General features: G+C 37.1%; 1 protein-coding gene across 4 annotated transcripts in view; it reads left to right on the top strand.

Moving 5' to 3' along the window:
- The window catches only part of LOC126299559 (solute carrier family 22 member 5-like), a 234376-nt gene that overhangs the window by 187695 nt on the left and 32024 nt on the right, over positions 1-14657 (top strand). For all 4 annotated transcript variants that reach the window (XM_049991555.1, XM_049991554.1, XM_049991556.1 and 1 more), the window contains exon 7: positions 13830-13965. In XM_049991555.1, coding sequence (XP_049847512.1) covers positions 13830-13965 — 136 coding nt within the window. The remainder of the gene's footprint in view (positions 1-13829; positions 13966-14657) is intronic.

Here is a 14657-nt window from a genome sequence, read left to right as displayed (position 1 = left end):
ACTATCATTACATTTGTACCTACACTGACAATTGCAGTCACAAAATTTTTTAGCCTCGTGTAGCTTCATATCATGATCAACATAAGCCTGTCCTGCGTTCCCCAGGTTTACTTTCTTATTAGACTTTCTTTCCTGGGCTGAGGTTCAGGGGCCAGCAAGTGTTCAGTTTAACCATGTTCTTATTATTATTATTATTATTATTAGTATTATTATTATTATTATTCTGTGTTACCTAAAAATGATGTATATCAAATCAAATTTTTTGTAAAATCAAAATAGAAAGACAGTTTTTATTTTAAATGTTATTGAAAAAGTAAACACAAAAACCTGAGTTACTCAGCTTCAGATTTATAAAATGTTAAAAATATAACTTTCCTGAGGAAGGTTCAGTGGTTTGATGCTCATCATTGGAAGGATTATAATCTCTGTCTTGATCAGAAATATGACTATCTCCAAACAGTGGTGCATCGCTGTTGCTACTACTAATAAAACTGCCATTGTCATTATTGGTGTTCACATGACTGTTTTCTTCCTCAGGCATAGCATCTAGAAACTAATACTTTTCAAAAAATTATGTATACACAATTTAATTGTTTGTGAGGTTACACTACTGACTGATATAAATTATATACAGAGTGTTTCAAAAATGATCGGTATATTTGAAATGGCAATAAAAACTAAACGAGCAGCGATAGAAATACACCGTTTGTTGAAATATGCTTGGGACAACAGTACATTTTCAGGTGGACATAGTTTCAAAATTACAGTAGTTACAATTTTCAACAACAGATGGCGCTGCAAGTGATGTGAAAGATATAGAAGACAACACAGTCTGTGGGTGCGCCATTCTGTACATCGTCTTTCTGCTGTAAGCGTGTGCTGTTCACAACGTGCAAGTGTGCTGTGGACAACATGGTTTATTCCTTAGAACAGAGGATTTTTCTGGTGTTGGAATTCCACCACCTAGAACACAGTGTTGTTGCAACAAGACGAAGTTTTCAACGGAGGTTTAATGTAACCAAAAGACCGAAAAGCGATACAATAAAGGATTTGTTTGAAAAATTTCAGCGGACTGGGAACGTGATGGATGAACGTGCTGGAAAGGTACGGCAACCACAGAGGGCAACGCGCAGCTAGTGCAGCAGGTGATCCAACAGCGGCCTCGGGTTTCCGTTTGCCGTGTTGCAGCTGCGGTCCAAATGACACCAACGTCCACGTATCGTCTCATGCGCCAGAGTTTACACCTCTATCCATACAAAATTCAAATGCGGCAACCCCTCAGAGCCACTACCATTGCTGCACGAGAGACATTTGCTAACGATATAGTGCACAGGATTGATGACGGCGATATGCATGTGGGCAGCATTTGGTTTACTGATGAAGCTTATTTTTACCTGGACGCCTTCGTCAGTAAACAGAACTGGCGCATATGGGGAACCGAAAAGCCCCATGTTGCCGTCTCATCGTCCCTGCATCCTCAAAAAGTACTGGTCTGGGCCGCACTTCTTCCAAAGGAATCATTGGCCCATTTTTCAGATCCGAAATGATTACTGCATCACGCTATCTAGACATTCTTCATGAATTTGTGGTGGTACAAACTGTCTTAGATGACACTAAGAACACCTCGTGGTTTATGCAAGATGGTGCCCTGCCACATCACACGGCCGACGTCTTTAATTTCCTGAATGAATATTTCGATGATCGTGTGATTGCTTTGGGCTATCCGAAACATACAGGAGGCGGCGTGGATGTATTCGCCAGACATGACTTCTTTCTGTGGGGAAACTTGAAAGACCAGGTGTACCGCTAGAATCCAGAAACAATTGAACAGCTGAAGCAGTACATCTCATCTGCATGTGAAGCCGTTCCGCCAGACACGTTGTCAAAGGTTTCGGGTAATTTCATTCAGAGACTACGCCATATTATTGCTACGCATGGTGGATATGTGGAAAATATCGTACTATAGAGTTTCCCAGACCGCAGCGCCATCTGTTGTTGACAATTGCAACTACTGTAATTTCGAAAGTTTGTCTGCCTGAAAATGTACTGTTGTCCCAAGCATATTGCAACAAACGGTGTATTTCTATCGCTGCTCGTTTAGTTTGTATTGCCGTTTCAAATATACCGGTCATTTTTGAAACACCCTGTACATACTATTGCTACTACTATTACTACTACTACTAACACTACTATTACTAAATAAATATAAATAAATTAGCAAGTGTAAAAGAATTAGTATTGTACATAAAAACTTAACAATAATTTGAAGGTGTGGTTGAACTTCTTATTCCCATTCACTTTACATATATGACATATTTACTTTCAACAGTAACTTCTATGGAAAACTGAAATATAACTAAACACAGCATTAAAAGAGCATTTGTCAGCTAGTTCTTTAACAGAGACAATATGATGAATTTTTTAAAAAATAGCACTGATGTCTGCTTTCACTAATGGAATCATTTGCATTGTTCAGTGGTAAAAGGGTTGTAAAAATGGAAATAAGCCTCTCGTGAATCCACATGTGACAAGACAAAAGAATCATACAGATAGATAGATATCCAGTGATCACAGGCTCTGAAGACCACATGCTGCTTCCACAAAATGCTTCCATTGCTGCCTGTTTTGTGCCTGGTTACTCCAGGTGTCTTCAATCCCCAGGGCTGCTAGGTCCTTCGCCAGGTCGTCCATCCAGCACTGCCTTGGTCATCCAATGGGGTGTTTGGTTTCCCCTGTAGTGCCATCTTTATCTGTCTTCCATTTGGCATACAGGCTATGTGGCCCACCCATTGTATTGTTTTGCTCTTCATCTTCTGTAGGATAGTTGGTTGTTGTGTCAAAAGGTAGATTTCCTTGTTTTTCTTCCTCCTCCATTCTCCATTATCTAGAACTGGTCCCCATATCTTCCTCATTACTCTTCTTTCAAATATTAATAGTTTTTCCTTTCCTCGATTAGTCATGCTCCATGTTTCTGAACTGTACATTATTGCTGGGCCTATCACTATGTTGTAGATTTTCATCTTAGTGTTCACTGAAATTGATTTAGAGCCGAGTATCTCTCTGATAGGATGCATGCAGTTCATTTTCTTTCCTTCATATGCATTTTTATGTTGTTGTCTGTGGTAAACCATGATCCCAAGTATTTGAACTGGTGTACTCACTTGAACCTCTTGCCATTGATTTCAAGGAATTCTTCCTGCTCTTGTCTTCTTCCTAATTGAATGAACTCTGTTTTGTCTTGATTCACTTTGAGCCCTACCTTCTGTGCATAATTGTCCTTTTCCTGGTACATTCCTTTCAAATCATGCTTTAATTCACTTAGTAGTGCTATGTCATTTGCAAATGCGAGACAACTGAAGTTACTGTATATCTGTACTCCAGCCCACTCCTGTTGCCTACACTCTTTTATTACTTTCTCCAAGATGACATTGAACAAAACACATGAAAGAGCATACCCTTGTCAGAGGCCTGTCTCAATCTCAAATGTTTCTGATGTGGCTCCTCGGAAATGTACTGCTGTATTTGACCCTTCCACACAAGCTTGCACCATTCTCATTAGCTTCTCAGGGATTCTGAAGTCACACATTGCATTGTATAGGCTATTCCTATGGATGCTGTCACATGCATGTTGAAAATTGACCAACAGGTTGTAGATATCTTTATCATATTCTCAGTGTTTTTCAAACAATTGTCTTAGTGTGAAAATGTGATCTATTGTCAATTGGTTTTGTCGAAAGCCAGCTTGGTACTCCTGTATGTTGTTCTCTATGAATGGTTGCAATTTTCTGAGGATAATGATGGATAGTACCTTATACATTACATTCAACAAGCTGATTCTCTGTAGTTACCACATTCCATTTTGCTTCCCTTCTTGTATATTGGGCATATTATAGCCAATTTCCATTCTTCTGGCAGTGTCTCCTTCTCCCATATCAACTGGATCAGTTTATATATCTCTAAGTGTAAGCTACCACCTCCCTCCTTGATTAATTCTGATATTATTATGTCCTTCCCTGGGGCTTTGTTGTTTCTGAGTCCTTTGATTGTGATCTTCATGTCTTCTTCACTAGTTTCTCATTCTTCTTCATCTTTCCTTTCCTCCATACTGTCTACAGGTAACATCTCATGTGGGTCTGGGCAATTCAGCAGTTCTGAGAAGTATTCTTTCCATCTTCTACAATTCTTTCTTTGCCATTTATCAAGTTGGTGTTCTTATCTCTAATGAAAATTGTTGGGCTCTGAAATCCATGTTTCTGATTTTTTATGTAATGGAAGAATTGCCTTGAATTCCTGTTTTGGCTCTCTGCCCCAACTTGTTCTAGTGAATTAGTTAGATATATTCTCTTCTTCGCTCTTAGGATTTGCTTTGTCTTCCTTCAGACATTGATAAAATGTTCCCTTTTCTGCTCATTCCCTCTGTAAGCTAGCCACCTCTCCCTCACCTTCCTTCTCTTTTCTGTAGCCTTTTGGCATGTCTCGTCAAACAATTTCCTCTTCTTCGTTATCTTCTTTCTTCCCAATATATCCCGTGCTACACTTAGTACTGTGGACTTTATTTCTTTCCACTTCTCCTCCACGTTCTCTCTTGCTTCCAGGATCTCCAAGACCTCAAAACGGTTTTTTATTTCTATAGTATATTGTTCTTTAGTGGCACTTTCTCATAGTTTCTCAACATTCAGATCAGGTTCTAGTGTCCCCTTCTTCTAATGCATGCATGTGAACATAAGTTTAAGCCCGCACACAATGAGGAAGTGGTCTGATGCACAGTCGGCTCCTCTATATGACCTAATGACCATGACTCTATGGCTGTAGTGCTGGTCCACCAAGATGTGATCTATCTGGTTGGTGGTTCTTCCATCCGGTGAACACCATTTTCTCTTATGTATTCTCTTGAGTTCGAAGTAAGTCGAACTTACTCTCAGGTTCTTTGAGATAGCTAAGTTGATCATCCTCTGACCATTCTCATTGGTCTCATAATGCAAACTGTGCCTTCCTATAGTTGTTATGTAGAATTCCTCTTTTCCTGCTTTTCCATTGAAATCACCTAGCACTATCCTAATATTTCTAGTTGGTGTGCTCTCAATAATTTGTTCTAGTTGGTCATAGAACTCTTCCTTTTCCTCATCTGTTTTATCCTCAGTTGGGGCATGAACATTGATCAATGTGATGTCTGACACTTGGTTTCCATGTACTATGTAGGATATTCTCTTGTGAACACCTTTGAAGTCTTTAACTGTATTTGCTGCTTTGTTGAATTTGCTGAATTTGTGTTTATCTACACATCTGCCATAAAATAGTGTGTATCCATCCTCTTTGTGAGTTCCCTCTCCTAGTCATCTTGTCTCTTGTACTGCCACCAGGTCCAGTTTATATCAGTTAATTTCTGAGACCATAGTCTGGATGGTTCCTGGTCTATATAGGCTCTGAACATTCCAAGATACAAAATTAAAATTTCTAAATCGTATACCATTTTTCCTTTGCAGTTTTTGTATTCCATTGTATCCATCCACGTCTGAGGGAAGTTTGTGCTTCATAGCAAAGAGTTTTTTTACAGGATTGGGTTGTTAGCCCAATGCCCAACCCTCCTCCTTTATCCAGGCTTGGGACTGGCAGTGGCTGTTGCAAGGCAACTGACCCCAGGTGGAGTTGAGAATCATATATAAGGTGCAAAATACATGATACACAGAACAACTGATGTGAGCAGCACAGACTAAAAGAGCATAGTGAGAGAGAGAGAGAGAGAGAGAGAGAGAGAGAGAGAGAGAGAGAGAGAGAGAGAGTGAGTGAGGGGCATACAGATAAGAACACACACACACACACACACAAATGCACTAGTAGCAGGATACAGGCACATAAATTATCATAAATTTTATAGGTTTTATAATGATTCTTGCTGTTTTACAGTTCTAATTTGTATCTACTTTCCTACTCTATAAAAATCTGTGGAGTGTACGGCAGAGGGTACTTTCTATTGTACCAGTTATTAGGGCTTCTTCCCACTGTAGATTCAAGAGTAATGGTATGAGACCTTACAAAAACTATATCACTCATACGAGATACTTTCCCTGTGCTGTTTTGATATGGTGTTTTATTTTTGTACTACAATATTACAAAAGCATTTCAATTAGTGGTTACCAGTAAGTAGTGTCTTAACCACTTGCTGGTCAAAACTGGTAACTATCTTTTGAAATGCTTTTGTGATTGTTGTCACAAGAATACAAAAGATCATCTCAGAACATCACAGAGTAGGCCTAAGTCTCTAATTGTGAGTCTTACAGTTTTTGTAATGCTTCACACTGTTATACTTGTTTCTATTTTGACAGAAATAGTTTATTCTGAATCTATGTTGTTTAATTCAGTGTTTTATGATTATGGGCAGTCTTTCCACACAGTAATTCTCTAGCCACCTTTCACTGAAAGGAAATACAGTTTATTTTGTAGGGAAGAAAGTGTTAATATATTTAGATATGTTAACTGTGGCTGACACAGTTCTGTATTTGCAATGTCTGTAATTACCTTTTTTGCTTTGTTTTCCTACATAAACATGGCCTGTGTGCCACTAGTGTTACTGTTCTGTTTATGTAAGTTGGTGTTTCTGATTTCAGAGTGCAACAGCATACTGTTATAATTGTTGTTACAACATTCCTTTGTTATATTACTATAATAGCAAGTTAGTGTTATCCTTTCACAGGGTTGTATGACCATGATCATGTAACTAATGGATTTTAAGCTACTGGAACCACTGTTTTCATCCACTAAATACATTACAATTTTATACTTGCAGATGTTGGTGTAGACAGTATTCAACAAACTTTCAGCAATAAACTGAAAAGTAAAAATTTAGCAAAGTTAGGTAATTCTCATGCTAGAGGGCCAACTATTGCAGGATAAACTAGAATCAGAGTACCAGCTCACTCTCTTCTCTCTCTCTCTCTCTCTCTCTCTCTCTCTCTCTCTCTCTCTCTCTCTCTCTCTCTCTCTCTTCAATGCTAATATCAGTTTGTAAAGACTTCACTGTGGTAAGAATGGGTAGTCAGGGCAATAATATTGACAGAGATCTTGGCTACAATATAGTGTGTGATGGCAACATCAAGACTTACCAATGTTTATCTTGTAGCTTTACTGAGAACCATGACCAACCTCCTTTGAACTTGTCTGTCAGGAGAAAGAATTTGGAGTTGGAATGGCTACTTATATCAGGTGCAGGGTCATATATTGGCATAGCTCTTGTATTAGGCATGATCTTCATCTCAGCAATAAAGGAAAGGGTAAATTGGCTAAGCAAATGGAAAAAAAAGTTGGGTGGAGAAAAGGCACTGTCATGAATGGTAAAATACCAGTGGGTACAAGATTCAGAACAGCACCTTCTTTAGGGTAGGGAGGACAGAAAGAACCCAACCGTTATGATTGATACAAATCTTCAGTTTTAGAAAGAAACCAAACAACATTAAATCTAGCATATTGCATCAACACAAACAGCAGCTGGTTAAAAATTTTCAGCAATCAGCAGAAATTTTATTTCCACTCAGTTTTATGTCTGTCAGTGTAAAATGTCAGCTACCATTATTGCTTCAAAATACTGAAAGACTAAGAAGTATAATTATATATAAGTGCTACTGGATTTAGGTTAGTGTCTCAATTTTTGTAGACTTGAAATGTAGAAAGGAGGAGTTGCCACATTTATTAAGAATTGTCTTAAATTTAAGAACACAGATATTCTTAAATTCTGGCTAGAGCCTGTACAACAAAAGCAGAATTGCTTAATAAACCCATCATAATAGTAAGTCTATACTGAGCACCTCTAGGTGATTAAATATGTTCATAAAGTACTCTGAAGCTCTGCTGGCCTATTTAACATTGAAAAACATAGAAGTAAAGGTTGCTGGAAATTTTAATGTAAATTTTCTTCAGAACTCTTCCAATAACACTATCAGTCAACCTAATACCTACTGCAAACTTCCCAACTAGAATAGCTAATTGCTCGAAAACAGCCACTGATAATATTTTACACGAAGGTCTAATAAACAAAATTATATTACAAAACCAATTGTCGATGGCCTCTAAAACTGTGATATCCAGTCTGTTTTGTTAAATGTTGATACTGAATAGGATATAAAATCCACTAAATCAGAATTCAAGAGGGAAGCCTGTAAGCCAAAAACTCATTATTTTAGGAAACTTCTCAAAGACATGAACTGGGGTGATGGATACACTGCTAATCACACAACTGAAAAGTACAACACTTTTTTTAACAATGTCTTTATTTTAAAACTGTTTTTCCTAAATCTACACCAGATTTGAACAAAGTCTACAAAGTGTCCACAGATTACTCAAAGAATAAAGGTATCTTGTATGACGAAAAGAAACTACCTGTTACTAAGAACAGCTCTGTCGTTGATGGTGTATCTAATTACAAAACATACTGCAAAATATTAAAGACATCAATACGAACACCAAATCAAATGCGTTACAAGAGAAAGATAGTCACATCAAATAACAAAATATACACAATATTGGATATAGTGCAGGAAGATACTGGCACAACCAGAGGTGATGAACAGATAGCATTAATATTAAATGATACATTGATAATAAATGTGTACTGCATTGAACAACTTTTTAACAAGCATTTCATAACTAATCCTGAAAAGATGGGGTTGTCAGGTTCAATAGATGCTGCCATAGAATATCTCAGATCAGTCATTATAAATAACCTCAGTAAGATATGGCCCTCACTGTACCAGTAGAACTTATGTCTACCATAAAATGTTCAAAATAACAATAATTCTAGTGGTTATGATAAAATATCAACAAAATTAATTAAAGAGTGTACTGTTGAGTTATATGTGTAACCAGGAATTTATTGGTGGAATGCTTCCTGAATGGCTGAAACATGCTGTAGTTAACCTTATGCTTAAGAAATGAGATGAAATACCATGAAAGTTTAGAAAAGGTAACATACAATCAGCTTCTTAATTATTTGACAACAAATAATGCATTGTCAAATTCATAGTTTGTATTTCTAAAGGGTTCTGATATTGATAAAGTATTCTACACATACAGCAAGAATGTACTTAATTCATTAGACAATACATTACAAGCTACTAGTATATTTTTGATTTGTCAAAGACATTTGACTGTGTAAATGACACTATGTTTTTAAGTCAATTAGAATATCAAGGTGTAACAGAAAATGCTGCAAAATGATTAAAATGCTATACCCCTGACAGGAAACAAAGCTTACCAATAGGAAAAATAAGTGTACTAAACTATCAGACATCATACAACTAGGAACTAATTACATATGGTGTCCCACAATGTCCCACCTTAGGGCCCTTACTTTTTATTGTGTACGTCAATACCTTTCCTCAGTAAGGTTACCCAATGTCATTTCTTTTTTGTTTGCAGATGACACAAACAATGTATTAAATGCCAAATCTAGTACAATGTTAGAAAGATCAGTTAATGAGATTTTCATGGACATAAATAAATAAATACTTCTTTGTCACTAAACTCTGAAAACACACCATATGCAGTTTGAAACTTGTAAAAGGTTTCTCACCAGTTTTGTTGTTGTGGTCTTCAGTCCTGAGACTGGTTTGATGCAGCTCTCCATGCTACTCTATCCTGTGCAAGCTTCTTCATCTCCCAGTACCTACTACAACCTACATCCTTCTGAATCTGCTTAGTGTATTCATCTCTTGGTCTCCCTCTACGATTTTTACCCTCCACGCTGCCCTCCAATGCTAAATTTGTGATCCCTTGATGCCTCAAAACATGTCCTACCAACCGGTCCCTTCTTTTTGTCAAGTTGTTCCACAAACTCCTCTTCTCCCCAATTCTATTCAATACCTCCTCATTAGTTATGTGATCTACCCATCTAATCTTCAGCATTCTTCTGTAGCACCACATTTCGAAAGCTTCTATTCTCTTCTTGTCCAAACTAGTTATTGTCCATGTTTCACTTCCATACGTGGCTACACTCCATACAAATACTTTCAGAAACGACTTACTGACACTTAAATCTATACTCGATGTTAACAAATTTCTCTTCTTCAGAAACGCTTTCCTTGCCATTGCCAGTCTACATTTTATATCCTCTCTACTTCGACCATCATCAGTTATTTTACTCCCTAAATAGCAAAACTCTCTTACTACTTTAAGTGTCTCATTTCCTAATCTAATTCCGTCAGCATCACCCGATTTAATTTGACTACATTCCATTATCCTCGTTTTGCTTTTGTTGATGTTCATCTTATATCCACCTTTCAAGACACTATCCATTCCGTTCAACTGCTCTTACAAGTCCTTTGCTGTCTCTGACAGAATTACAATGTCATCGGTGAACCTCAAAGTTTTTATTTCTTCTCTGTGAATTTTAATACCTACTCCAAATTTTTCTTTTGTTTCCTTTACTGCTTGCTCAATATACAGATTTAATAACATCGGGGAGAGGCTACAACCCTGTCTCACTCCCTTCCCAACCACTGCTTCCCTTTCATGTCCCTCGACTCTTATAACTGCCATCTGGTTTCTGTACAAATTGTAAATAGCCTTTCGCTCCCTGTATTTTACCCCTGCCACCTTTAGAATTTGAAAGAGAGTATTCCAGTCAACATTGTCAAAAGCTTTCTCTAAGTCTACAAATGCTAGAAGCGTAGGTTTGCCTTTTCTTAATCTTTCTTTTAAGATAAGTCGTAAGGTTAGTATTGCCTCACGTGTTCCAACATTTCTGCGGAATCCAAACTGATCTTCAGCAAGGTCCACTTCTAGCAGTTTTTCCATTTGTCTGTAAAGAATTCATGTTAGTATTTTGCAGCTGTGGCTTATTAAACTGATAGTTCGGTAATTTTCACATCTGTCAACACCTGCTTTCTTTGGGATTGGAATTATTATATTCTTCTTGAAGTCTGAGGGTATTTCGCCTGTCTCATAAATCTTGCTCACCAGATGGAAGAGTTTTGTCATGACTGGCTCTCCCAAGGCTATCAGCAGTTCCAACGGAATGTTGTCTACTCCCGGGGCCTTGTTTCGACTCAGGTCTTTCAGTGCTCTGTCAAACTCTTCCCGCAGTATTGTATCTCCCATTTCATCTTCATCTGCATCCTCTTCCATTTCCAGTACATCGCCCTTGTATAAACCTTCTATATACTCCTTCCACCTTTCCGCCTTCCCTTCTTTGCTTAGAACTAGGTTTCCATCTGAGCTCTTGATATTCATACAAGTGGCTCTCTTTTCTCCAAAGGTCTCTTTAATTTCCCCGTAGGCAGTATCTATCTTACCCCTAGTTAGATAAGCCTCTACATCCTTACATTTGTCCTCTAGCCATCCCTGCTTAGCCATTTTGCACTTCCTGTCGATCTCATTTTTGAGACGTTTGTATTCCTTTTTGCCTGCTTCATTTACTGCTTTTTTATATTTTCTCCTTTCATCAACTAAATTCAATATTTCTTCTGTTACCCACGGATTTCTATTAGCCCTCGTCTTTTTACCTACTTCATCTTCTGCTGCCTTCACTACTTCATCCCTCAGAGCTACCCATTCTTCTTCTGCTGTATTTCTTTCCTCCATTCCTGTCAATTGTTCCCTTATGCTCTCCCTGAAACTCTCTACAACCTCTGGTTCTTTCAGTTTATCCAGGTACCATCTCCTTAAATTAGCACCTTTCCAGTATGTGCCTAAAATATGATAACAAGCAGATAGCAGAAGTTTACAAGTTTAAATTCTTTGGTTTACAGCTTGATATTAAATTCAACTGGGAGAAACATACCACAGGACTGCTATAGTGCTTAAACAAATTTCTATTTGTAACACAAATTTTGTCAGATGTAGGTGATACGAAAATGAAAAAGGCTAGCATACTTTTCTTCCTTTCATTCCATAATGTCACACGAGATTATTTTTTGTGTAGCTCATCCAGCCAAGTGGTGGGTATTAAAAGTCATCCTGTGGAACAATATTAATATATTTCTGTAAACAAGTAATTTGGGAGACCACTCATGATGGAAATATGTTAGAGTCACTTGTAGCAAAAATGATTAAGAAAGCACAAATGGTACCTAAACAAGTGGAATGATTGACATGTTCACTAAGCTGTTTTAAAGAGGCAAAAGTGTTATATCTCAAAGAGGAACTGAAACCATTTATTTTTGGGTAGGAACATGTAGAGGATATGTGGTTCAAGTTTAATAAATAATTAAATATGCATTAAATAGACATGTGCCTAGTAGAAATCTTTGTGATGGGAGGGACCCTCCATAGTATAAATGAAAAATGTTTGGCTGTTTAGAGGGCAATGCATGAACTTGGAAACAACTATTGAATCTTTATGAAAGAGCTTGCACAAAACCAAAAAGAATCAGGTCACATGTAGAGGCTGTCAGTGGCACCAAAGTTTGATAGAGTCCAGACACTCACAGGTGACAGGAACTGAAATTTAGAGCAGCAAAGTAAAATCATCAATGTTGACTTTAGTTTTCAAACATTCCTTTATTAAGGAGGATGCAAAAGCACTGCCATGGTTTACTTATCATACTACAGCAAAGATGAGTGATACAGATATTACTGTATGAAGTGTTGAGATTAATTGAAAATCTCTAAAACTGAACAAGGTTACAGTGTACAATGGAATCCCTTGTCAGATTCTGTACAGATTTTTCAGTTGATATAGTTTCCATTTTAACCATAATATACCACACATTCCTTGAGTTATAAATTGTGTCCAGTGATTTGAAGTAAACACAAGCCACACTCATGTATAACGGGGAAGACAGAAAGATTAGGGTTTAATGTTCCATTTACATTGGGGCCATTTAGAGGTAGAGCCCAAGCTCAGAATGATTCAAGGATGGTGAAGGAATTTGGCCATGTCCTTTTAAAGGGACCTTACCAGCATTTGCCTGGAGCAATTTAGGGAAATCATGAAAAACCTAAATCTGGATGGACAGACGTAGATTTTAATCATCATATAATCCTAAATGTGAGTTCAGTGTTCTAACAACTGTTCCACCGCATTTGATATCTATAAGAAGGGTAGCAGAAGTGATCCACAAAACTACCATCTTAGGTCATTGAAGTCAGGAAACATTTTCTGAGCTCAAATCTAAAGAGGTATTTTGAACAGAATGACCTCCAAAGAATTATTCCTATGGAGCAGCCACAACAGTACAAGCTCATTTTGAAAAATGAAGAAACCATAGGACAGTTGCTTAATTCTCAATTTTTTGATGGTGTACATGACAGGTTTCAGAACTCTTATAGTTCCATCATCTGGTGTAAAAAATAAAATCACTTCATCATCTGAGGTATCCTCACATGTTGCCACAGAACAAAAGGTTCTGTGTTAAAGGGATAAAAGGGACAAAAATTCCATAACAACACAGGACAACTATGTAATATTGTGTAATAAAAGATACCAATTATTCTGCAAAAACCTATTTACATAGTTTCAAGAAACAGTATTAAGTGAATAATGTAAATATATTCACTAATCTCATGTTTATCATTTGCATAGGGACTGCGAAGACCAGATTAGACTAATTACAGCATGTACATAGGTTTTTAAGTAGTCGTTCTTCCCATACTCCATACAAGGTTGGAACAGGAAGAATTTGAGACATGTTGTACCATGCTAAACATCCTATGTCATGTACTTCAGTGGTTTGCTGAATGTGTATGTAGATTATTACTATATTACTGTAAAGTATTTCATTGTTCTGCATAATCTGCAATTAGCTTCTGCTCAAGAATGTATCTTTACCTTCATATTCAGAGGACAGTTAATGAAGGAGCAATTAATATACAAGAACTGTATAATCACACCCTTACAGGATCCTGCCAGAGTCAGTACGTTGGTTGATGGTGAATGGAAGAGCAAGTGATGCAAATGTCATAATTCAAAAAGCAGCAAAGCAGAATGGTGTGGACCTATCAGAGAAGGCCATCAAGAGGATGCAATTAGCGCAGGTAACAAAATGTATGTTGACATACACAGTATTTGCATTAATTATAAAATATTGCTGAAAAAAAAGAAAACCTACTTCACACAATATAACAGTTACAAAAAGTATTTTTTTAAAATATGTGTGGTAAAGTTTGTATATAGCATTAGACAAACAGAATAGAGTAACTTGTTTTGTTAGTGACTGAGGAAACATGCTAGTCTTCCTGAGTAAAGTTCTGACTGGAATTTCTCCTCCTCCTAATCATTTAGCTATTTATCCTGAGAGAACTACAATCTACCACTTGAAAGGAAGCTCAGAGTTTAAGATTTCATTGGTTTTGTATTCTTAAATGCATTTCACTTCCCTAAATATTTCATTTGTATGTAAATCAACTCTTCCAAAAATGAAAATGTCTTTGAAATCAGTTCATAGTCTTTTTACATGCATGTCTGAATGAACAGGAATTAATGACAATTAACAGTCATCCAAAACTAATTTGAAACAAATTTTCTGGATATAAATCCCTAGACATTAACTGTGTCAGATATAGATGTACTACCTATTAGAGGCATCTGAAAATTTGAGCTGGACCATGACTTGAACCCATTTTTCCTGTTTATGATGAATGACTGCCTCAATCACTTTGGCTATGCATGCACACATTCCAGACCAACCAAAACATTCACATGTCACACTGTCTACATTCCTAAATGC

Source organism: Schistocerca gregaria, chromosome X (genome assembly GCF_023897955.1).
Source record: "Schistocerca gregaria isolate iqSchGreg1 chromosome X, iqSchGreg1.2, whole genome shotgun sequence".
Lineage (NCBI taxonomy): Eukaryota > Metazoa > Arthropoda > Insecta > Orthoptera > Acrididae > Schistocerca > Schistocerca gregaria.
This window is presented reverse-complemented; position numbering and strand designations above follow the sequence as displayed.